General features: G+C 41.6%; 1 protein-coding gene across 2 annotated transcripts; it reads right to left on the bottom strand.

Annotated features, from left to right (window-relative positions):
- Positions 1-483: 483 nt before the first annotated feature.
- On the bottom strand, positions 484-16966 carry sec23ip (SEC23 interacting protein). Of its 2 annotated transcripts, none has more exons than XM_034682392.1 (18): positions 16726-16966; positions 13412-13926; positions 13122-13332; positions 11525-11718; positions 10481-10570; positions 10277-10397; positions 9900-9989; positions 9673-9814; positions 7560-7768; positions 7376-7467; positions 5995-6159; positions 4808-4903; positions 4565-4720; positions 4324-4479; positions 1450-1552; positions 1176-1358; positions 927-1089; positions 484-821 (listed from the first exon to the last, which is right to left on the bottom strand). In XM_034682392.1, exons 1-18 carry the CDS (start codon positions 16859-16861, stop codon positions 740-742), a joined length of 2904 nt encoding a protein of 967 aa, XP_034538283.1. In that variant the 5' UTR covers positions 16862-16966; the 3' UTR covers positions 484-739. The 2 variants fall into 2 exon arrangements, with proteins under 2 accessions (XP_034538283.1, XP_034538284.1); XM_034682393.1 differs by having other exon boundaries at positions 13412-13923.
- Between the last annotated feature and the right edge of the window lie 5423 nt (positions 16967-22389).

The following is a 22389-nucleotide window of genomic DNA, read 5'->3' as shown; positions in this document are numbered from 1 at the left end:
CACAGGCGGATCACCTCCTTGCCACACCGCATTGATGCGGTAATTCATGCAAAAGGAAGCCCAACCAAGTATTGAGTCCGTAGAGATGAAAATACTTCTCAGAAGCCTGACATTTCTGTTTAAAATATCCTCTTATATTGATCTTATGTAATATTCTAATTTTCTGGGACACTGAATTTGGGTTTTCATTATCTGTAAGCCATAATCATCACAATTACAAGAAATACAAGCTTGAAATATGTCACTATGTGTAATGAATCAATATAATATGAGGTTCACTTTATGGAATGAATGATACAAATTACTGAACTTTTTCCTGATATTGTAATTTTTTGAGCTGCACCTGTATATCTACGGTTTGGAAAATAGGGAAACGTCGAGTCTTCCTCCCATGAGCAAACACTGTTTGTATGAGGAGGAGTTATTTTAAAATAAAATGAACACAAGTTGAACTCAATGCAGTAAACAGTTGATATGAAATTGCATATTTTAAAATACCAGTTCTTTAATTTAATCAATAAAATGGACAAAGCCCACCAAACGTTTCAGATGTCTTTAAATCTAGGAGCTAATTTATGTTTCTTTATTTAAGACAAATGGCGTTGTACAGTTGTATCAGTCAATCTGATAAATCAAACTACATTGATAGCAAAAAGGAAAAAAAAAACATGAGAGAATAATCACTAAGAAAAAAAAGAAACATCTGACGGGTGTATTTTCAGCTTCAAACTTCATCGTGTTAATGTATGATCTGCTCCGGGTGGATCCCCATGGTCTTGTAGATCTCTTTGAGGAGGAGCAGAGCCGTGTCTTCAGATTGCCTGAAAGGAACAGAGGTGTTAGTATATTATCTTCATCATCTTCATCATCTTCATCATCTTCAACCAAACATGTGAACATAGCTGAGAATGAAGGGTCGTCTGTACCAGTAGCAGAGATGACTTTGGAGGGCAAACAGGTACTCGTTGAAGCTCTCTATGGGCTTCTCCTGCAGGACGTAATCGATGCGGTTCCCTCCATTCAGCAGCCCCACTTTCACCTGAGGCTCCTCCTCTCTCGGCAGCTCAAGGCTCTCTGGGATCTTATGGTCTGAGGAAATCCAGAGTGGAGTTATAAATTAACTAACTAAGACAAAAACACTTATTAGAGCAGACACAGATAAAAAAAAAACCCACCCTCCCGAGCTTGCTTCTCCTGCTCTTCAATCTGATTGGCTACGATGGCCAGCTCAGCCTGAAGCTGAGCAGAGGAGGTGTGAGCGCGGGCGAAGTCGTTGAGAGTCTGCCATGCAGTCCTCAGGGAGCTGATGAAACCATGCTTCAGGTCAGAGCCCATTCTGGAGAGACTCTCCTTCAGCTCTGAAACAAAAAGAAGATCACACAGATATTTATTTCACTTTATCACAAGTTACAAACGTGTAACTGTGACTGTGAGAAGTGTATGCTGTACCAAGGTGAAGCCTCTTCCTTCCTTTGTGATGAGGGATCAAGACAGGCTTTAAGTCCAGGTCTGGTATTATCATGGGCTCAATCCTGTATGCCACTGGGTCCAGCTGGAAGAGAATGGATTCAGACATTGAGTGTTAGGAGTTTACTGCAGACTCAAAGCTTTAAGTTTACATTAAACGTTAAACATGATCATGTAAGACAAGGATGTGATTTAATAATCAGAGCTTTCAGTGTCTGACTGAAATACCTCCCCACACTAGAATAATAAAAACACTTCCTGTGGGCTGAGCGAGGTGCCGTGTCCACTAACAAATCATTTCTATTCAGACTCTATGCGATTCAGTGTCCTCAGTGCAAAAACACCCTCAGCTGGTCTCTGTCTCAGAGCTCTCAGTTGAAAAAAGGTCAACTTTTGGAACACCGCAACGCTCATCAATGTCACTTCTTGATCCCCGTCCAATCAGAATCAAGAAGGGGCGGGACTTCTGATATCAACTTTGTCAGGGTTGCCAACTCAGAGTGTCTGGCTGGAGTGAGATTAATATGACATAGACCTTTGATCACACATGGATTTAACATAAGAATGATCAGTGGTGTATTTGAGGAAAATAGAAAGAGCACTTCAAACCTGATACTCAAAGTTTAGGGTTGATTTAAAAAATTGAGGCAGAGGTAACAAGAGGGGGGTCTGGGAGTCCTCCCCCAAGAAATGATGAGCATCTAACATTTAATTCCTGCAGCCTGTTGAATATTTATGTGACCGATTGGGCTGGAAATGTAATAATGTAAAGGAAAACACAAAATGATTGACACATACACTACCAGTCAAAAGTTTGGACACACCTTCTCATTCAATGGTTTTTATTTATTAATTATTTTCAACATTGTAGATTAATACTGAAGACATCAAAACTATGAAATAATCTGGTTTTACCATAATCTGGATTACAACAGTAGTCAAATAGGACTATCCATTGTGTACTAACCCTACCTCTGAACAACACAACTGATGGTCTCAAACACATTAAGAAGGCAAGTCATTCTACAAATGAACTCTTGACAAGGCTCATGTTCATTAGAAACCATTCCAGGAGACCACTTCATGAAGCAGACTGAGAGAATACCAAGAGTGTGCAAAGCTGTCATGAAGGAAAAAGGGGGCTACTTTACAGAATCTAAAATATAAAACAGATTCTGCTTTGTTTAACACTTTGTTGTTCATTCAATAATTCCATATATGTTCTTTCATAGTTTTGATGTCTTCAGTATTAATCTACAGTGTTTACAATCATTACAATAAATACAAACCCTTGAATGAGAAGGTGTGTGCAAACTTTTGACTGGTAGTGTGAATAACAGAAAAAAGAACTCAAATCCCTGAAAGAAGCTTACATTTTAGTAAGATCTGTTACCCCTGACTGACCCCTGTGTCCGTCAGGGGTTTCAATCAATCAGGTAGAGATAACAGCGATAGCTTAGCTAAATCAAGGGATGCTCTGTAGCCTCTGTTTTTACTATAGTATTTAAACCAAAGCAAAATCATTGTGGCGATACTGTACTGTGTTATCATACCTTTTTCGAGGAACAGATTACAGCTACTAATGCTATGAAACAATTTCTACCAGTAGTTTTTACAGTTTTGTTGTTAACATGTCATTGAATGAAAGCAACTCTGAAGCATACAGAGCATTTTAAGGCATTTTTCGACCGCAGGGACTTAACCTCTGAACTACGTGCATTTCGACCGGAGGACCCAGGGTCTAAATTTATTTCAGGGTTAGTTAATCCCCCCATGAGAAGCCCCTGTTGGTACTTTTAAAAGGTCCCGGGACTTTCGGGGGGCAGGGCCTGCAATGCTGAACGTGTCTGATTGGTAGATTAACCTCAGTGTTTTTATTCCGCCCTCCGTCCACAATAACATCACACACATCTGTGATTCTCTTGATTTCTCTTTCTTTCATTAGTTTTTATTTGTTCTATCTTTTTTGTATGTGTGTGTACTTTTCAAAAGAAGAAGCTGTGATTCTCTTGATTTAGCAGCTTGTAACAGTAGTCTTCTCTCAGCCAACCATGAATGCGTCTCTCCTCCCGGTGTTACGGTTTTAAAAGAGACCCTGTAAACTGGAGACCTTCAGCTGAACGTGTCAGTGTTTGTGGAGTTTACACAGCTTTTGAAACACAGAGGGAGTTCCTGGGAATGCAAACTAGTTTAGTTTTGATTAAGATTTCAAAATATCCTCATCAGATATTTAATGATCGTCTAAAGATGTTTATGAGGGATGCATCCTGGTGAAAGTCTCCAGTTAACAGGGTCACTGTTTAAACCAAAACACCGGTCGATCTCTGCCACGGCTTTTTGAGTTCAAAAGGATTTTAAAGCCGTGTTGAAACGTCTTTGTTACTCGAGCTTATCTCCTCTCACGTGTTGATCCAGTGAATCCATCTGTGATGAAATATAGCACCATCTAAAACAGCACCAGCTGAGTCTCTTCATGCTAACAGGCTAACTGTTGTGTTGCTCATAATGATACCTGCCTGTCCGTCTGCTTCTATGGTGTCATCTGTGATGAATGGCATTTCTCTTTGTTGTACTGCCCTCTACTGGTCTGGTGGTGTAGTGCATTTACTTTATTTTCTCCATACGTCACTGGCCTGATTTGCACAATCTACCCGGGACTTCAGCCCGCAATCGAAACGCAGACAACAATGGGGGCACAGGAACCTTTAGTTCTGGGTAAAGTAGTTCTGGGGGCTAAAAGACCACTTGGTCAAAATGCACCTTTAGTGGACACGGTACCTAAAACAGTAACTGTTGAACATCTGCAGGTTCACTGACAGTGTTCTTGAAGATATACAGATTGTAAGAGCTACATACTGGATGGTAGATATTGAAGAACCCTTTGCACGTGGGCAGCTGGTAATTCTCTTCAATCTTTTCCAGACCTCGGACCGTTAAGAACATGCCGATTGGAGAACCCAAGGCAAAGAAATTCACTGGCTCAAAGTCGAGAGCTTGGTAAACCACGGACACCTGAGAGACAGAAATATGAAGAAAGTCATTAAAGGCCATTTAAACATTCAGATCAACCATAACTTGATGCCTTTGTCGTATGTACCTGTCCGGTGCCAACTTCAAAGTAATTGTAGTTGACATGTATGGAGGAAAAGTTACTGCCAACAGGGGGGTTCTGCACAGAGGTATCAGGAAGAGCTTCAACTGCTGGTGGGGGGACTTCTACCGGACTGACCTCTGCTTTCTTTTCTTGGGCCGCCTTTGAAACAAAGACACACACACGCACAGAAAGTCAGTCATCACTAATAAACTGCAGGCGTCACAGATACTACAGAGACATGTATACCTGCTTGTTCAGTCGTTCTTTGACAAACTTGGCGATCTTTTTCCTGGGACCGAGTGGGATTTTCATCTCCTTCAGGTCTTCAATTGTGCACATGAGCTGAATGAAAGTGAGAGAGAGAGAGGGAGAGAGGGAGAGAGGGAGATGACGGCAAACTTACTTATAAAAGTGATAGAATATGCAAGAAGTGAAGAAAAACATCATTATAATCTCAGCCTGATTTAGTAGAAATGAAATGCAGAATCATCCCTCAATCATCCCTCACAGGCTTTAGTAGTCTGTCTGAAAACTGCAGCTCTTCTGTTGGATTAGACCACATGGGCCAGCCTTCATTACATGATCCTTGGCTGCACAAGACCCTGTCATCGGTCACCAGTTTTCATCCTCATCCTAACCCGTTTGTCCTGCTTCCAATTGTATCTAAAGTCTCTAAAAGTAGTATGGGAGGTTGAGCCTTCAGTTATCAGGCACCTCTCCTTTGGAGTCATCTACCAGTCAGGGTCCGGGAGGCAGACACCCTCTCTATTTTTAAGAGTAGGCTTCAAACTTTCCTTTCTGATAAAGCTTAGAGTTAGAGCCGGATCAGGCTTGGACCAGCTCCGAGTTATGCTGCTATAGGCTTAGACTGACACTTTGGGATCCTGTCTTTCCCTCTCTCTCCACTCTCTGCCTGTCTCTTACTTTAACTCTTCCTGTCCCATTAAAGTTACTAACCATAGACCTTTCTGGAGTCCCTGAGCTCCCTTGTCTCGTAGGTTCCTCTGGATCTCTGCTGCTGTGGACGTGCCAGACTCCAGCTGCTACAACTATTACTATCCGTCTCACCACTATCATCTCTCTCTCTCTTCATCTCCCTCTATCCCTCTCTCCAACACGGTCTCAGCAGATGTGTGTCTAACATGAGTCTGGTCCTGCTGGAGGTTTCTGTCTGTTAAAGGAAGTTTGTCCTTGCCACTGTAACTTGCTAAATGCTGCAAAGTGCTCTGCTCATGGTGTAAAAATGATACCAATGATATCACATCTATGCAGGGACAGTAGTATAGAGCTGTTATATTTTAGGCTTTAGTCCTGGTATCCAACTTTCACAAAGTATTAGACGACCTGCAAACTTGTCTCCTCACCCCCCTAGACCTGTAAGTTTAGGTCATATGTCTGACTTTAAAACAAGTAAAAGAGGCTGCTGTTCTCACAAAAGACTCGGTGTCGATTCTCTCATCATCAAAGGTGGTCTTGTACTCAGACAACCCCAGATGTTCCAGCATGGCAGAGAGATCCTCAAACTCCTCCCCTTCTTCTTCCACAGGAGGTTGAGCAGCAGCGGCCTTATTCTCCTGAGGAACAACGGGCGCTATCACCTGATGTGAGAGGTACAACATACATTTGTGTTCAGCAACATTATTGTGCAAAGTTATGCTTAAGAAGTTTTTATGATGAATGATGACATATCAAATATAGTGAGCAGGGAATACTGGCTTCCTCTGCGTTTTAGAATAGATTTTATGATTTTACTGACCACTTTTAAAGCTCGCCTGGGTCTTGCCCCAAACTATATTACAGAAATGCTCACAAATTAAGGGCCATCTCGCAGCCTTAGATGCTCAGGTGGGGCCCTTTTGGTCGTTCCAAAGTCAAGGCTCAGTTGCAAAGGGGATTGCACTTTCTCCATCAGAGCCCCTCGACTTTGGAACGACCTCCCTGAGGAGATAAGGCTCGCAGAGTCACTGACATCTTTTAAATCTCTTCTTAAAACCCATTTTTACAGACTTACTTTTATGTGACTTCATCCTTCTAACTGCTTTTGATTCTATATTATTATTATTTTTTAAGTTTTTATCCAACCAATTACTGGTTTTTAATTTGATTTTATTATCTTATTATATATTGTTTTAATGAATTAATTAATGAATTTTTCATTTATTATTTTAATGGTCCTAATTTAAACACTTTTTCTTTATTTTCTCAATGTGATGTCGTTCTCTTATTCTGAAAAACTCTTTATTGTCCTTTTAATGCTTTTATTTACTTACCTATTTTATTTATTTATCCATTTTATTTTATTTATTTATCCATCTAATTTTATTTATTTAGCCATCTTATTTTATTTATTTATCCATCTTATTTTATTTATCCATTTCATTTTATTTATTTATCCATCTAATTTTATTTATTTTATTTATTTATCCATCTTATTTTATTTATTTATCCATTTCATTTTATTTATTTATCCATTTTATTTTATTTATTTATCCATCCTATTTTATTAACTTATCCATTTTATTTTATCTACTTTATTTATTTATCTTTGAAAAACCTCTTAAACAATGATTTATTGGTTTATTGTCACACCACTTCATTCTGTTTAATTCTTTTGAACCTCTTGTGTTGTTTTCTGTTATGCATGTTAATGTTCCTCCTCTCTGTCTGTCAAAAGGTTTACTTTGTTATTCAAACATGCTTTGTTTGTCAATGCACTTTGTAAACATTTGTTTTTAAAGGTGCTATATAAATAAAGTTATACTATTATTATTATTATATGTAACTGTATGTGTTAAATATGAACCAGTGTATGACCTCTTTGGTGCCCCCATTGGCAGATGGTATGACGGGCATGGGTGCAGAGCCGTTCATCTGATTTGACAACAGATCAAACAGGATCAGGGAACCTGCCGGTACAAACAAGAAGAACTCAGTCCAGATGAAAAGACAGACACAACATAAAGTAGCAGGTACGTGTGAGTGAGGAGCCATTCTTTACCTAAGCTGTGTCCTGCCACCGACACGCATCCTTTGAAGTCTGGGTTCCTCTCCATGAACAACGTATTGAGTCTATTAATCTCTTGGGCAACTGTGTCCATGATGGTCTGGCAGTACGTGGGACTGTTGTAGAAGAGCACGTCTAACAGAGTCTCATTGGTAAAGTGACGTAAACGCCCAGTGCTGGGCAAGGTGATCTTCTTTATCCTCCTACAGAGAGAAAGAAAAAGTCCATCAGTTCTTCGGCTTTTTAAAAGATACATCTGTGTGTTATTCTGTGTAGTATAAAAAGAAACAACCCCAACAACAAGTAACCTGAAATTTGCATCGTCTGTGTATGTAATGATGTTCTTATATATCTATCCAGGGTTCCATTTGTCTTAAAACAGGTCAGTGAGCCATACATGTTTCACCATAACCATGAACAGAAGAATCACAGTGTCATATAGGTTTAACACCGTCTTGCTCAAGGGAACGGAGTCGCCAATTTCAAGCGATCAGATGCATTTCATCGTCATTAAGCCTATGAAGGAAATTCATGTGCAATGATTATCTGTCCTTTAAATCCTTTAACTGTGCAACAGACTCCTGCCCAGTTCATTTTCATGAATATCAAATCTCTGTTTAAGCAACATTTCAGTACTGCAGGGTTTCTGTAGCTGCAGGGTGAATGTTTTGTGACTTTCAAGAAGGGGAAGTAAACATAAAATTCTGATCATAATTAATGTCTCTGACAAAAACTTTCAGGCAGCACATTTGTTATCGTTAATGAGATCTAGATTTTGATAAATGAGGGTGTGTGTGTGTGTTTAGAGGGGGCTGTTCGGTAATTAGTGATGAATTTTTCAATTTGGATAAAGCAAAACACGACGACATTAACTTCTAACAGAAAAGGTAGGTTTCTGCGCTAACAAGGACAAACATGGAAATGCTTCATGCACCTTTGGCATGCTGATAGAAAAGTTTACAGAGGATCAAAAATATGTTCATCAAAATATTCTCTGATGGCAGAGACTAAGCTCCAGTTACGGGTCACGCTCATGTTTTCAACACGTGGGGGGCAGCATTTCCCTCCAATCAGCGATGATTCATGACACCTGAACCTTCTCTGTTAGAAGTTGATGCTAATATGTTTCTGATTTGTTGTTTTATTTTGTGATCACACACACACACATTCTTTCAAAGCTTGATCCGTAAGGCAACTGGATTGGTAGAAATTCTTGAAGACGTTTAACCTCTCCTCCGAAGACTTCTTCAGTTCTGACCAGACTGGGGAAGAGCTCCAGGTAGTCACAAAGGGTCCCAAGTAGGGTCGTTAGTTCCTGGCAGTTGTTAGGGTGATGGGCCAGCTGTGGGCCGTTGGAGACACATGATGTCTGGTGTGAGTGTGGTCTTACTTGTTTTGACAGAGAATTCAAAACAGTGTTGTATGTAGGAGACAAATGGTGTCTTAGTCCGCCACCTCTGTTAAGAGAAGGGTGTTCAAGTTTAACATAGATGGCTTCCTTGACCCCTCTTTCATACCAACGCTCTTCTCTGTCCAGGATCTGAACCTTGCTGTCCTCAAAGGAGTGTCCCTTGTCTTTGAGGTGCAGATGTACAGCTGAGTCCTGGCCCGAGGAGCTGGCTCTTGAAGAACTTTTACCAGTCCAATTGCCTTACGGATCAAGCTTTGAATTACCATGAACTGGATGACTGAGAACCTTCACAGACACACACACACAAACACACACTCAGGCATGCACATTCTCAAGACAACTCAGATCCACCATTGGAGGCAGTAACTGAGGTGCAGGACGGTTGCTGTAAATCCAGGAATAAGAATAATTGCATGCCTGCATGACTTAAAATGACAGCAGCCTGCTGTTTAAAGAATTACTGAACCTCTAAAGATCCAAACAATACTTTGTTATCTGTGTTTGGGTGTTTGAGAGCAGGTGAGGAAGGGAAGTCAAGAAGGAAAACAGCGTGGCTGGTCGGTCATATACGGTAGGATCTTTTCACAACAGCAACCACATGTGGAGATATGCATGTATTCATAAAGCCTTCTGTTCATGTCTACTTTTATTACCATCAGTTATATCCATAGTTAGTGTACACCTGCCTCTCCTCACCTGTCCACCCCCGTAGCATCCCCATGTAGAGCTGTGTGCCACTGGACAGGGAGGAACTCCACCCTGCTGATCGCTCCTTTGTCCAGCGACGTCTTAAAGTGACTGTTGAGCAGCTTCAGTGACACGCTCCGGAAGTCGTCCACTGTAAACACAAGGAGGCACAGTTTATGTCACAGATGTCACAATGGAGGGTTTACTGCCAGCTAACATGACTGAGCAGTACTCACCACACTCCACCATGCTCCGAAACCTCAGGTCACACACGGGACCGATTCCATGGACCATGAAGACAAGATGATCCACCTTCGGCATCTCACCTAAGAAAGGTGCACAGATGGTTACCTCACTCACTGATCCAGAGACAATTATTCACATGTTATCACCCCGGCTCTCTTACTGATCTGTGGCTGTGTAAGATGCTTGATTCTGATTTGTTAAAACTCCTTGACAACGGTTATTAACTTTCACTACCATGAGCAACACCAGAGGCAGAGGTACTTAGTATCTGAGCTGTTTGTAATCAAGCTCATCACATTTACTCAGAAACTCTCAAATAATTAAAGTCTCTACTCAGATTAAACCAATTTGGGTGCAGGGACTTTACCATCATTCACTTCATCGTGGTCATCGTCAATCCCCCTTTTCACCACTCTAGGCCTGGTCTGTCCATCCTGAGTCGTGCCCCACTCGTCAGGCATGGAAGAGGGCTGAAACTGCACAATCACCTACAAGAAGAACTGAGTGGATCAGACAAATGGGACCAATCATCACAAGAGCACAGCTTAGCGCTGGACACACACAGGTCTACCTTTGGATTGTGCATGACGATGGTCTCTCCGGAGGGGAACTCCAGTCTACGGTGCCACTGGTTGGTCGACACAGCTTTCTTATATTCTGCCTGAGGTGAAGAAAACAGTGGAGAAGTAATAAAACTTCAATAAACAACAGTTATAAGAATGATACTTTTATGACTTTGTTATATTAGACAGATTACAAAGTGCTTCAAGGTGGGAGTGTCGCAGCTATAGAGTCCAAAGTTCAATGGCTCAGTTACTTTTTCTGATCGGACGAGGATTAGGAACATAAAGGTCTCAGCAGATGTGTGCCTTCAGCCATCAGGCCCCTCTACTTTGGAATCATCTAGCAGTCAGGGTCCAGGAGGCAGACACCCTCTCTACTTTTAAGAGTAGGCTTCAAACTTTCCTTTTTGATAAAGCTTATAGTTAGAGCTGGATCAGGCTTGGACCAGCTCTTAGTTATGCTGATATAGGCTTAGACTGACACGCTGGGATCCTGTCTTTCCCTCTCTCTCCTCTCTCTGCCTGTCTCTCACTTTAACTCTTCCTGTCCTATTAAAGTTACTAACCATAGACCTTTCTGGAGTCCCTGAGCTCCCTTGTCTCATAGGTTCCTCTGGATCTCTGCTGCTGTGGACGTGCCAGACTCCAGCTGCTACAACTACTACTATCCGTCTCACCACTATCATCTCTCTCTCTCTTCATCTCCCTCTATCCCTCTCTCCAACACAGTCTCAGCAGGTGTGTGTCTAACATGAGTCTGGTCCTACTGGAGGTTTCTGCCTGTTAAAGGAAGTTTGTCCTTGCCACTGTCACTTGCTAAATGCTGCAAAGTGCTCTGCTCATGGTGGATTAAGATGAGATCAGACTGAGTCCTGTCTGTAAGATGGGACTGGATCTTATCCTGTCTTGATGTTGGGTCTTGGGTTTTTGTTCATAAATCATCTGTTTCCTCCACATTGATCAGAGGTCATCCCTCCAGTCCAACAGAAAAGGACTGACTCAAATAAATTCTAAAGATGTCCTCCTGAATCTTTCTGTGTGTGGTGAAGTACCTCCAGCTTTTCACTGAACTCCTCCGAGTAGGGAATAAAGCGACTATCTGTGTCCCCCTTGTAGAACCACGAGCAGCGCCGGACCTCCGTAGGCTCCTCCTCCCAGTACACTGCGGTCCGTATTCGGTCGTAAAGCTGCACGTCATATCGCCCTCCGTCTGTACGCACGATCACAGCTTCTGGGTCCGGTTGAACTAGAAAACAAAGAGAGCTGACATCAGTGTGGATCACATTGGGTTAATATCAGATCTATACAACTTTAAGCTAAGGTTGTTCAACACCAGCATGTCACACATCAGTGTGTCCAGTCTGTCCTTGTCTGGTGTTTTGGTGGAAGTGGTCATAGTCGGAAAGAAGAAGTAAAACTAAAAACCGAAACTAAATCAGAGCGTTTTCAAAATGAATGAATTGATAAACTCAACTAAACTTACAGAAAATAATTTAAACTAAACATTGAATGAAACTAAAGGCATTTTTGACCGCAGGACCCAGGGTCTAAATTTAGTTCAGGGGTAGTTAATCTCTCCCCTGAAAAGCCCCTGCTAGGGGGGTAGTACTTTTCAAAGGTCCCGGGACTTTCAGGGGGCGGGGCCTGCAATGCTGAACGTGTCTGATTGGTAGATTAACCTCAGTGTTTTTATTCCGCTCGCCGTCCACAATAACATCACACACATCTGTGATTCACTTGATTTCTCTTTCTTTCATTAGTTTTTATTTGTTCTATCTTTTTTGTATGTGTGTGTACTTTTCAAAAGAAGAAGCTGTGATTCTCTTGATTTAGCAGCTTGTAACAGTAGTCTTCTCTCAGCCCACCGTGAATGCATCTCTCCCGGTGTTCCGGTTTTAAAAGTGACCCTGTGAACTGGAGACCTTCAGCTGAACGTGTCAGTGTTTGTGGAGTTTACACAGCTGTTGAAACACAGAGGGAGTTCCTGGGAATGAAAACTAGTTTAGTTTTTATTAAGATTTCAAAATATCCTCATCAGATATTTAATGATCGTCTAAAGACGTTTATGAGGGATGCATCCGGCTGAAAGTCTACAGTTAACAGGGTTGCTGTTTAATCCAAAACACCGGCGAATCTCTGCCACGGCTTTTTGAGTTCAAAAGGATTTTAAAGCCGTGTTGAAACGTCTTTGCTACTCGTGCTTATCTCCTCTCACGTGTTGATTCAGTGAATCCATCTGTGATGAAATATAGCACCATCTAAAACAGCATCAGCTGAATCTCTTCATGCTAACAGGCTAACTGTTGTGTTGCTCATAATGATACCTGCCTGTCCGTCTGCTTCTATGGTGTCATCTGTGATGAATGGCATTCGTCTTTGTTTTACTGCCCTCTACTGGTCTGGTGGTGTAGTGCATTTACTTTTTTCCCTCCATACGTCACTGGCCTGATTTACACAATCTACCCGGGACTTCAGCCCACGGTCCAAACGCAGACAACAATGGGGGCACAGGAACCTTTTAGTTCAGGATAAAGTAGTTCTGGGGGCTAAAAGACCCCAGAACTCTCGGTCGAAAGGCACCTTAAGAGTAGCAATGGAATGAATACTAAAGTTAAGAACCCTTTTACCTTATTCAATAATGACTTTCACCTGAGTTATATGTCTCCTCGAGCTGAAGGGAGTCGATGAAGCTGAAAGGAAGCCAGACGCTCTTTGACTCCACTTGTTTGCAGTAGAACCAGTGAGGTTGAATGGGCTCATAAACGCTGTAGCTGTACGGCATCATGGGACCAGCAGGAACTATCGCTCCGGCAGAAGATGCAGGAGGTGGAAGGGTTGATTGCATCTGTGTTGGAGAAGCCTGAAGAGAGAAAAACATCCTGATTCTTATGTCTTCTTCATGAAGTTACTTAACAGATGAATCCAAGCCTCATATTTACCCTTGTGTACGCCATCTCTGACATGGGGGAAGTGTGCGGCATAGAGCTCAGAGAGTACGGATTGTGCTGCTGAGGTATGTGCGTTTGTTGCATGATCTCTGGCCCTGGAATATAAGGACGTGCTTTACTGGAAGTAGAGGTGTGTCGGTATGGATTATGACCCTGTGGCTGCATCTGGGGAGGTGGTGGTGTGGTCATTGAAGTGGGCTGAGAGGCGTGATACCCCATAGGACTCTGGTACACTGTGCTGCCGAACCCTGCAGGAGCGGGGTTCATTTGAGAGCCTGACATGGGTACTGGAGTCGTGTTGAGACTCCTCGGCGCAGACACCTGGTCTGCGGTTGTGGGTGCTGCTGACAGGGCAGGTGACGGGCATGGTAACTGGCCGATGGAGGCGAATGGATCACCGCTGGTTACGGGGCTGGCAAAGTAGTTGAATGTAGAGGGGGCTGATCCGTTTTCAGAGGTCTGACCCAGGAAGCTGTCTTCTTCTCCCACATCAGTGGAATCATCTGCTGAGTAATAACAAAGGAAACATTAACATTTTGGTTGAATTGGTCTTTAAAATCCCCATAAAATAAATGAAATATCTACAAAGTCATCATCACGCTCTATAAACCATAGAATAGATCCATCTTCAGGAAATTTAGATCACTTTCCTCCAAAAAACAAGCTCAGCCTATCTCACTGTCAGTGTCACATCATCATGTTCCTTCACAGAAGAAGCCGAATAACCCGTGTGATCATGGTCAGGTGTGATCGTGGTTAAATTGATAGTTATGGAGTCTGAGGACACAGCTGTGTGGTTCTTCTCAGTGTAGAAGGCCTCCCCTGCTCATTAAGTGCTTGGTAATATCAGGGTTTTATTGTCACTGAGGCCACACCGCCAATTGGGATAAATCCAAAGCCTCTAGAAGAAGTCGTGAACACATGTTGCTCTCTGAACATGCTGAAGGTGAAGAAGAAGCTGAAGAGTGAGCAGCAGGTTCGAATAAAGACCCTTTATGATGCTGGCTGGAGCTACCGCTGCAAAGCCAAGGACTCAAGATGCAGTCCAAGCACCGTTAAGAACACTTAAGACCGCCATGATGCCACCAAGTCACATTAGAAACTTTCAGACAGACAAGTGAAGCATCTCAAAATGTCATGTCAGCCTCAGGAACAGGTGACTCAGTGAAAACTAATGGATTCATGAATAAGAAAGTAGACCACAACATCCTGGTGAGGCACAGAGGACCATCTGGGAGTCGTCTTATTTTCCAAGAAGACAATGACCCTAAACACTCTTCGAACTATTGCCTGATCTACCTGTGACAGAAGAAATCTGCTGGAACTTTGAAAATGTAGGACTGGACCCCTCAAAGGCCGGACCTCAACCCCCATCAAGCTAATTTGTGGCGAGTTGGAGAATAAACTGGATCAATTTTACATACAAAGGAAGAGTTGCAGAAGGCATGGGATAACATTAGTGTGGAAGTTCTCAGGACATATATGGACACTACGTCAGAGAGAGGTGCTGCTGTGATTAAAAGGTGGACAAACCAAATATCAAAGTTTGGACTCACTTCATCTGATATTTGTTGTGCTCAGAGCAACTAGCTGCATGTTTTGTGAACATTATGAAACGAAATCATGTTTTAAAAGCAAAATAAAGGTCAATATATTCAGATCGGTCAGGTGTTCTGATCATTTTGGCCACCACTGTATATATAGGCCGTTCTTCAGAATTTGGTCAAAGACAGGATTCAGAACACCCGGGGAAAAAAATGTATATGTCTATATAGTGAAACATCCAAGGAACATACACTACCAGTCAAAAGTTTGGACACACCTTCTCATTCAATGGTTTTTATTTATTTTAATTATTTTCAACATTGTAGATTAATACTGAAGACATCAAAACTATGAAATAATCTGGTTTTGTCATAATCTGGATTACAACAGTAGTCAAATAGGGCTATCCATTGTGTACTAACCCTACCTCTGAACAACACAACTGATGGTCTCAAACACATTAAGAAGGCAAGTCATTCTACAAATGAACTCTTGACAAGGCTCATGTTCATTAGAAACCATTCCAGGAGACCACTTCATGAAGCAGACTGAGAGAATACCAAGAATGTAAAGCTGTAATGAAGGAAAAAGGGGGCTACTTTACAGAATCTAAAATCTAAAACAGATTCTGCTTTGTTTAACACTTTTTTGTTCATTCAATAATTCCATATATGTTCTTTCATAGTTTTGATGTCTTCAGTATTAATCTACAGTGTTTCAAGTAATTAAAATAAATACAAACCCTTGAATAAGAAGGTGTGTCCAAACTTTTGACTGGTAGTGTACTTCTTGAATTTGTATGCTTAATTTTAACTTTTATTTTCAGAGTTTCTGACATTTTAATTTTCCAAAATTTGTCACAACCGACACAAAATGATTTTGACCGAATAAAAAAATATTTTAATGGATTAAAAATGTTCACCTGTCTTTAAAACATATTTCTAAAAATTGTACTCCAAGGTTTTTCACACATTTTTTTTATCAATAAACAATATTTTTAAACATGACTGGGACACCATTTTGTACTTATATCTTCATAATTTTAAATAAATACATTTTTTTTTCTTAATTCCTTTTTAATTATTCTAACAACATCTTTTAAAAATCTACAATGAAAAGAAATCCAAAACAAGTAAAACTGTCATGAACTTAAATGTAGGGATTTAGGTTGGGGACAGCCACCTTCCAATTGTGAGAACCCTATAAATGTTGATTTAATAAATATAAAGCTTCCATTTAACTTATGTATCATTTAGGGATTGGATAGATAATAGCAGGATCTTGACAAACATGTAAGCTTTGCAGGAATAAATCAATTTAAAACTTGTATTGGTGATGGGACAACAATTCAGTAGATTGGCACATACACAACTACACAACCCCTACTTTGCTGTCAGCTCATGTGTGAGTTAACTATAGTTTCAGATGTGTGTGCATGTTTTATTTGTACAGTAAAGGCCTGACGTTGAGGTGTATGTGGCAGTGGACACGTCTTCATCGTTCATATCAAGGTAAAAGCTCACTTCACCACATTTCACATGAATCCAGATCTCATCACATACAGAGTGTGAAGCCTCTTCTTTCTGCACACACACACACAGTCACACTGCAGCTCTGCGTCCTGACACTCCACATCACCAGGTCTAGTCCTGGTCAGGTCCCGGTCTGGTCCCCTATCTGTGCCTCCAGCTCACAGCGCTCATGTTTTCATGTGACATTTCCACATTTCCTGTCCCACTCACTTCATCACACAGACTCACCTCCTGATAACACGGCCGGACCGGTGGCCTGACTCACGGGCAGGAAGGGTAGGTTGAAGTTAAACTCCGGAGCATCGCTGAATAATAAGTTAGCACTGGAGTTTGGAGCATTATTATTATTCTTCCTTTCTGCCATTTTCCTCTCAGTTACACGTAGCCACTACCGGATCAGGAGGGCACTGCTCGCTCCCACACGGCCTCTCTGTGCCTCTCTATTTTAGCGATCTCAAAGCATCAACAGTGACTTTCAGTGAGTCAAAGTACCGTTCCACATGATATACAGATCTGCGCAAACCACGCAGCTCCTTTGACCTCGCAGTTCATTGGCTGTCCAACAAACTCTCCTCCTCTGTCGCCCCCTACAGGCCGGAAAGTGACAGTGCTCAGCATACATGAGAACACCCCAAATAGAATTGTTAGAAAACCTTTAGTTTCCTTTTAGGATCAGTATTTTTCTGGATCCAATATGATGAAATTCTCCCATACATGTGGGCTTTTGATTACAAACGAGATTTGTTGATTTTTTCTGACAAATTAATTCAAGACCATGTTGCAAAATGAATACACCCCAATGAAAGTCTTAGGAGCAAGACTACATTTTGGACTGTATTATTGTAATTGACAAGAATTCAACCACAGGTGAGTCTAACTATTCATCAGCAGGCACCTGACTAGGGTAACAAAGGGGTGGAAAATTTTCAGGGGAAGTTAAGCTGGGGAATTTTGGAAACATTCTAAGTTAGAAACTTTCCATGTGAATTATGGGAATTAATAGGAATTGAGGGTAATTTAATGGAAAGGTATATTATCCAAGCATAAATATTTGTTTTGTTATAAGCAGACATCCATCCAAAATAATACAATTAAAACAGATGTATTTGTAAGAAGAACTTTATCAAGTGTTCAGTATTTTATTGAAAAATCAATTCTTTCTTTGAAGAACAAGAACATGAATGTTGAGTTAAATATTACTCATCCCCTCATACTCATTCCAAAATTAACAAAAATACAATCCTAACAAAGTCCCATTCAAAATGTTAAATAAAAAGAGCCACTCGCCTTCCAACAAAGTCCCATTCAACATGCAAATAAAAAAGCATCTTCCCTCAAGCTTCTCAAGCCTAGCCTCTGCATTTTTGCTAAACCCTTTCAGGCAATGGGCTCTTCTTCCTGGGTCTCATCAACCTCCTCCATGTCCACTTCCTCAACATCCAACCCCGACTCTTTCTCTTCAGTGTCACTGTCCAGCCTTGTTGAAGATGGCTCTGCATAGATATTCAACTGCACTTGCATGAAATCTGGTTGTTAGTCAGGATAATGCTAATATATATATATATATATACACATATACATACCTTCAATTTAGTCAATTCCTGGTTTATTCCCATAAATTCCCATTGATTCACATGGAAATTTTCCAACTTTGAAAATTCCTGTAATTTAGCAACCCTACACCTGACTATAAAAAGGCATTATTAAACAAAGAAAACCCTCTCTCATTTCATGCTGTCAGTACTGGCAGTAAAAGTGGTCATCCTCAAAGAATGGAAAAAGATTGATGAAGCAATACGTCCGCAATTTGTCCTTTCCATGCCTAGAAGACTTGGTGCTGTTCTTAAAAATCATGGAGTTCATACAAAATATTAGATATAGCAGTTTTTGTTTTTGAGCTGGGTGCATATGTTCACGTATGCGGGTGTGTTAGCGCGCCAGCACGTAAGGGGAGCACAAGTATCCCATTTATTTGCAGTCATGTGACTTGGACACAGGCCAAAGAATACACTTTAAGATTTCAGCTCTTAAAACTATTTAAACCCAATTTACCACTCAAGAGTCGTAGATACTGCTCACGTTTAGTCAGAAACACCTCAACAAACTATGAAAGTGAGATTAAAAGGAGCTTTAAGAAACATTCAAAGGGTTAAATGTGTGGGTTTTTGATGTATCTATGTGTATCTGGTACTTTATATTTGTGGATAAATCATAATAAGTGTAATGAGTCCATCACAGAAATACAATTTTAAAATTCATCACCGCGATAGAAATGAGTAGTTGCAGGCGTTGGTTTTATATATAGAGGCGAGATCACATTTGCAATGGACATACTTGTGGCTGTGGTTGTGAAGGTGAAATTACTGGACGCTAGCATGACCTCCCCCATGTGGGACCATATGGAGTTGAAAAGTATCCGCGGCTCCAGCGCCATCACCACAAGGATATCTATCCCATGGTCTTTTTTTCAATTGGCCATCTATGTCTTGCCCCTCTCCATTTCTCTCCATTTCTTTCCAATCAAATCAAACAAGTGAGTTAGCTCATTCGCTTCAGCCAAGCTTGCAGCCTGGAAAGCTAGTATTAGCATTTAGCTACAAGAAACTGACGGAGAGGCTGATTTCCAAACCCGCCTGATAGCGACGGCTAGCTGGGCTAAACCTAGAGACTGGGGTGTGAGCTTTAGCTAGACCTTCAATGTGTTTATTCAGCCATCTGGTTTTATGGTCACATTGAAGGAAAGGTACTCTTGTTAGTGACATGTTGCTCCATGCATTGAAAGATGAACTACTATCCATCCATCCATCCATCCATCCATCCATCCATCCATCTTCTTCCGCTTATCCGGGTCCAGGTCGCGGGGGCAGCAGTCTCAGCAGGGAAGCCCAGACACTCCTCTCCCGGCCACTTCTACCAGCTCTTCTGGGAGGATACCGAGGCGTTCCCAGGCCAGCTGAGAGATACAATCTCTCCAGCGTGTCGTGGGTCTTCCCCGTGGCCTCCTCCAAGATGGACATGCCCGAAACGCCTCCCCAGGGAGACGTCCGGGAGGCATCCTGACCAGATGCCCGAACCACCTCATCTGGCTCCTCTGGATCCGGAGGAGCAGCGGCTCTACTTTGAGCCTCTCCCGGATGTCTGAGCTCCTGACCCTCTCTCTGAGGCTGAGCCCAGACACCCTGCGAGAAAGCTCATTTCAGACGCTTGTATTCGCAATCTCCTTCTTTCGGTCACTACCCACAGCTCGTGACCATAGCTGAGGGTTGGAACGTAGATTGACCGGTAAATTGAGAGCTTTGCCTTCTGGCTCAGCTCTCTCTTCACCACAACAGACCAGTACAGAGTCTGCATCACTGCAGACGCCTCCCCGATCCATCTGTCAATCTCTCGCTCCCTCTTCCCCTCTTTGTGAACAAGACCCCGAGATACTTAAACTCCTCTGCCTGGGGCAAAGACTCTCCTCTGACCCGGAGAGGGCAAGCCACCCTTTCCGACTGAGCACCATGGCCTCAGACTTGGAGGTGCTGAACCTCATCCCCACTGCTTCACACTCAGCTGCAAACCGTCCCAGTGCGTGTTGGAGGTCACTGTTCAATGAAGCCAATAGGACCACATCATCTGCAAAGAGCAGAGATGGAATCCTAAGACCACAGAACTGGACACCCTCTACCACTTGGCTGCGCCTAGAAATTCTGCCGGACACACATAAATTCTCACTGTGTGTAAATAGTTGTGGACTGTTGACTTTCCAAAATCTATTACACCATTTATTTGCATACAGTCTGTTTTAGATTGCACAGGTTCATGATTATTGTCATAGTTCCAGTTTTAAAATGGTGTTAAAACTTGCTTGTTTTTGTTCTCCTTGCAGGATCAGGACTGGAGCTGGACTTCCATCCAGAGCAGCTGAAGCTGAACTCCAGAAGCCGTAGAGACTGATCAAAGAGCGCCACCAATCAAGAGATTATGTCATAAACAAGTGCCTTATCATCAGAGTAACAACCTAAAGCTTTGTGATTCCATACCGTCTTTAACATCCATGTGAAGCTGCAAGACAATGTGTGAAGCAACAAGATTTGGTAAGCTATTCATGTTCAACTTAAATGTTTGTTATATAACTGTAAAAGCTATTTCCAGCTGTAACCAAGACTTGTTTATGTCTGTTAATATTGATTGAAGGAAAACCCTGCTGCTGGTGAAGTATGCAACATGAAATGTCAATAAATGTTGAATGTATGAATGTATGTTTTACATGTATGTTTTGTCTTTCAGTAGCTGTTGATATTTTGTTGTTTGGGAGGTGTTGTGTCTTAACAGCCCGTGATGTGCAGAATGAACCTCGTGACACTGGCCAGCTTCAATAGTAATCAGATTTATTACAATCAAACAGCATCAGTAACAAGCATCGCGACTGCTTGGAGGACGACTGGGCCAGATGAAGTCGCCTCTCTTCTGTCTCCACGTTCTGGCTTAAATACTATGAAGGTGCACTCAAATTAGAATGAGGGTGTCCTTCAAACATACACAAATATGGACTCTTCAACACAAGTTTCAAGTTAGCTGCTATTTGACTCCATTTATGGACGCCTTGTTCTAAGCATTGACAAAGACGTCAGCTGTCTATCATAGATTTGCCTTGCCTGATCTTTTTTAGGCCCTTCCTAGAGACTTCTGGAGCCTACTATTGTAACTCATTCTTGTGGGTCCCTGGACTTATTTTAAACAACACAGACTAGCAACATATACTTAATCTTATGTGGTTGAATATCAGATACTTCAGAGGCATGAGTGAAATAAAATAAAATTGACTTCTCCTTTAAAACCTCTGGCACTCACAGTTTAGAATTTGTTTCAACATATTGGTAATAAGAAGAAATTGAAGCATCAAACGCTTGATTCCCTGCATTCTGGAGAGTATTTATGTGACCATTTGTGTTGGAAATGTAATCATTTAAAAGGAAAACACATAATTATTGATACACAGCGAACACAAAAATGAACTCCCTGCACGATGCTCAAATTCTAGAGTTTATTTGGGGGTAGGCTTTACCCTTTCAACCTTAAAAATGAAAATAAAGACAGTGTGATACCTGTGCAGCATAAATACTACAAAAAAGGTAAAATGGTGGACCAGAAAGGCAAAGTTGTCCCTTAAAGCCTACCCATCACAGTGGATTCATCTATGCTGCAGCCGCACCAATAAATGAATGATGCCCTCAATCCCGAATTAAGACTTTGTAGTACAGTTTAAAAATTACAATGCAAATGCACTGCGTGGTGGTCTTATTTAGGTAAATCAATTAAGAAGGCAGATTAAGGCTTCGATTTTAACCCTTTTAAAGTAGGCTACTTGAGAGTATGTTAACCTACTTTCACAGTGTTTTTTCTGCAAGATATCTTTTCCTAGGTTTCCAGCTTTTTATTGGAATTATTTGAAAGAAAGGTTATCAGGGATGTTAGCGTTTAGTCCCGCGCTCAGGTAAATGGCTACATCATGCATATGGCGGAGCCAGAGAGCATTGTAACAGATATAGAGATTTACATTTTGGAAACTCGTGTCCATAGAACCTTTTGAATGCATTTTGACTTTTTGGATCACCGAAGAGTGAAGGAATCACTGCAATGAGAGACAAAAGGCATCCAAGAACAATGTTGATCAATCAACAGGAGCTTGAAACAAATTGTCAGTCGTGTTACAATTATTCAGACAACCACAAATACATTTAAAACAGCCATCTTTACAACAACCAGGTTTGTTATGTACAGTATTTCCAAGGACATGTGTAAACTGACGAGGTGTCAAAGTGCTGGTCAACCTTTAGTCCCTCAGTTCGTCGTTTGTTGATCCTGTGGTGAATCTTGGCTCGGGACAGCACAAGTCTTCTGAGTGCA

Source organism: Notolabrus celidotus, chromosome 4, assembly GCF_009762535.1.
Source record: "Notolabrus celidotus isolate fNotCel1 chromosome 4, fNotCel1.pri, whole genome shotgun sequence".
Classification (NCBI taxonomy): Eukaryota; Metazoa; Chordata; class Actinopteri; order Labriformes; family Labridae; genus Notolabrus; species Notolabrus celidotus.
The sequence above is the reverse complement of the archived record's forward strand: the minus strand, read 5'-3'. Positions and strand labels throughout refer to the sequence as shown.

What these genes read in the sequence shown, in the direction of transcription:
- sec23ip (XM_034682392.1), bottom strand. Translation starts at nt 16,861, where the DNA reads ATGGCAGAAAGGAAGAATAATAATAATGCTCCAAACTCCAGTGCTAAC. An exon ending in CAGAGATGGCGTACACAAGG is followed by an intron (nt 13,333 to 13,411) that starts GTAAATATGAGG and finishes TTCTCTCTTCAG; the next exon opens with GCTTCTCCAACACAGATGCA. An exon ending in GAATCGACACCGAGTCTTTT is followed by an intron (nt 4,904 to 5,994) that starts GTGAGAACAGCA and finishes ACTTTCATTCAG; the next exon opens with CTCATGTGCACAATTGAAGA.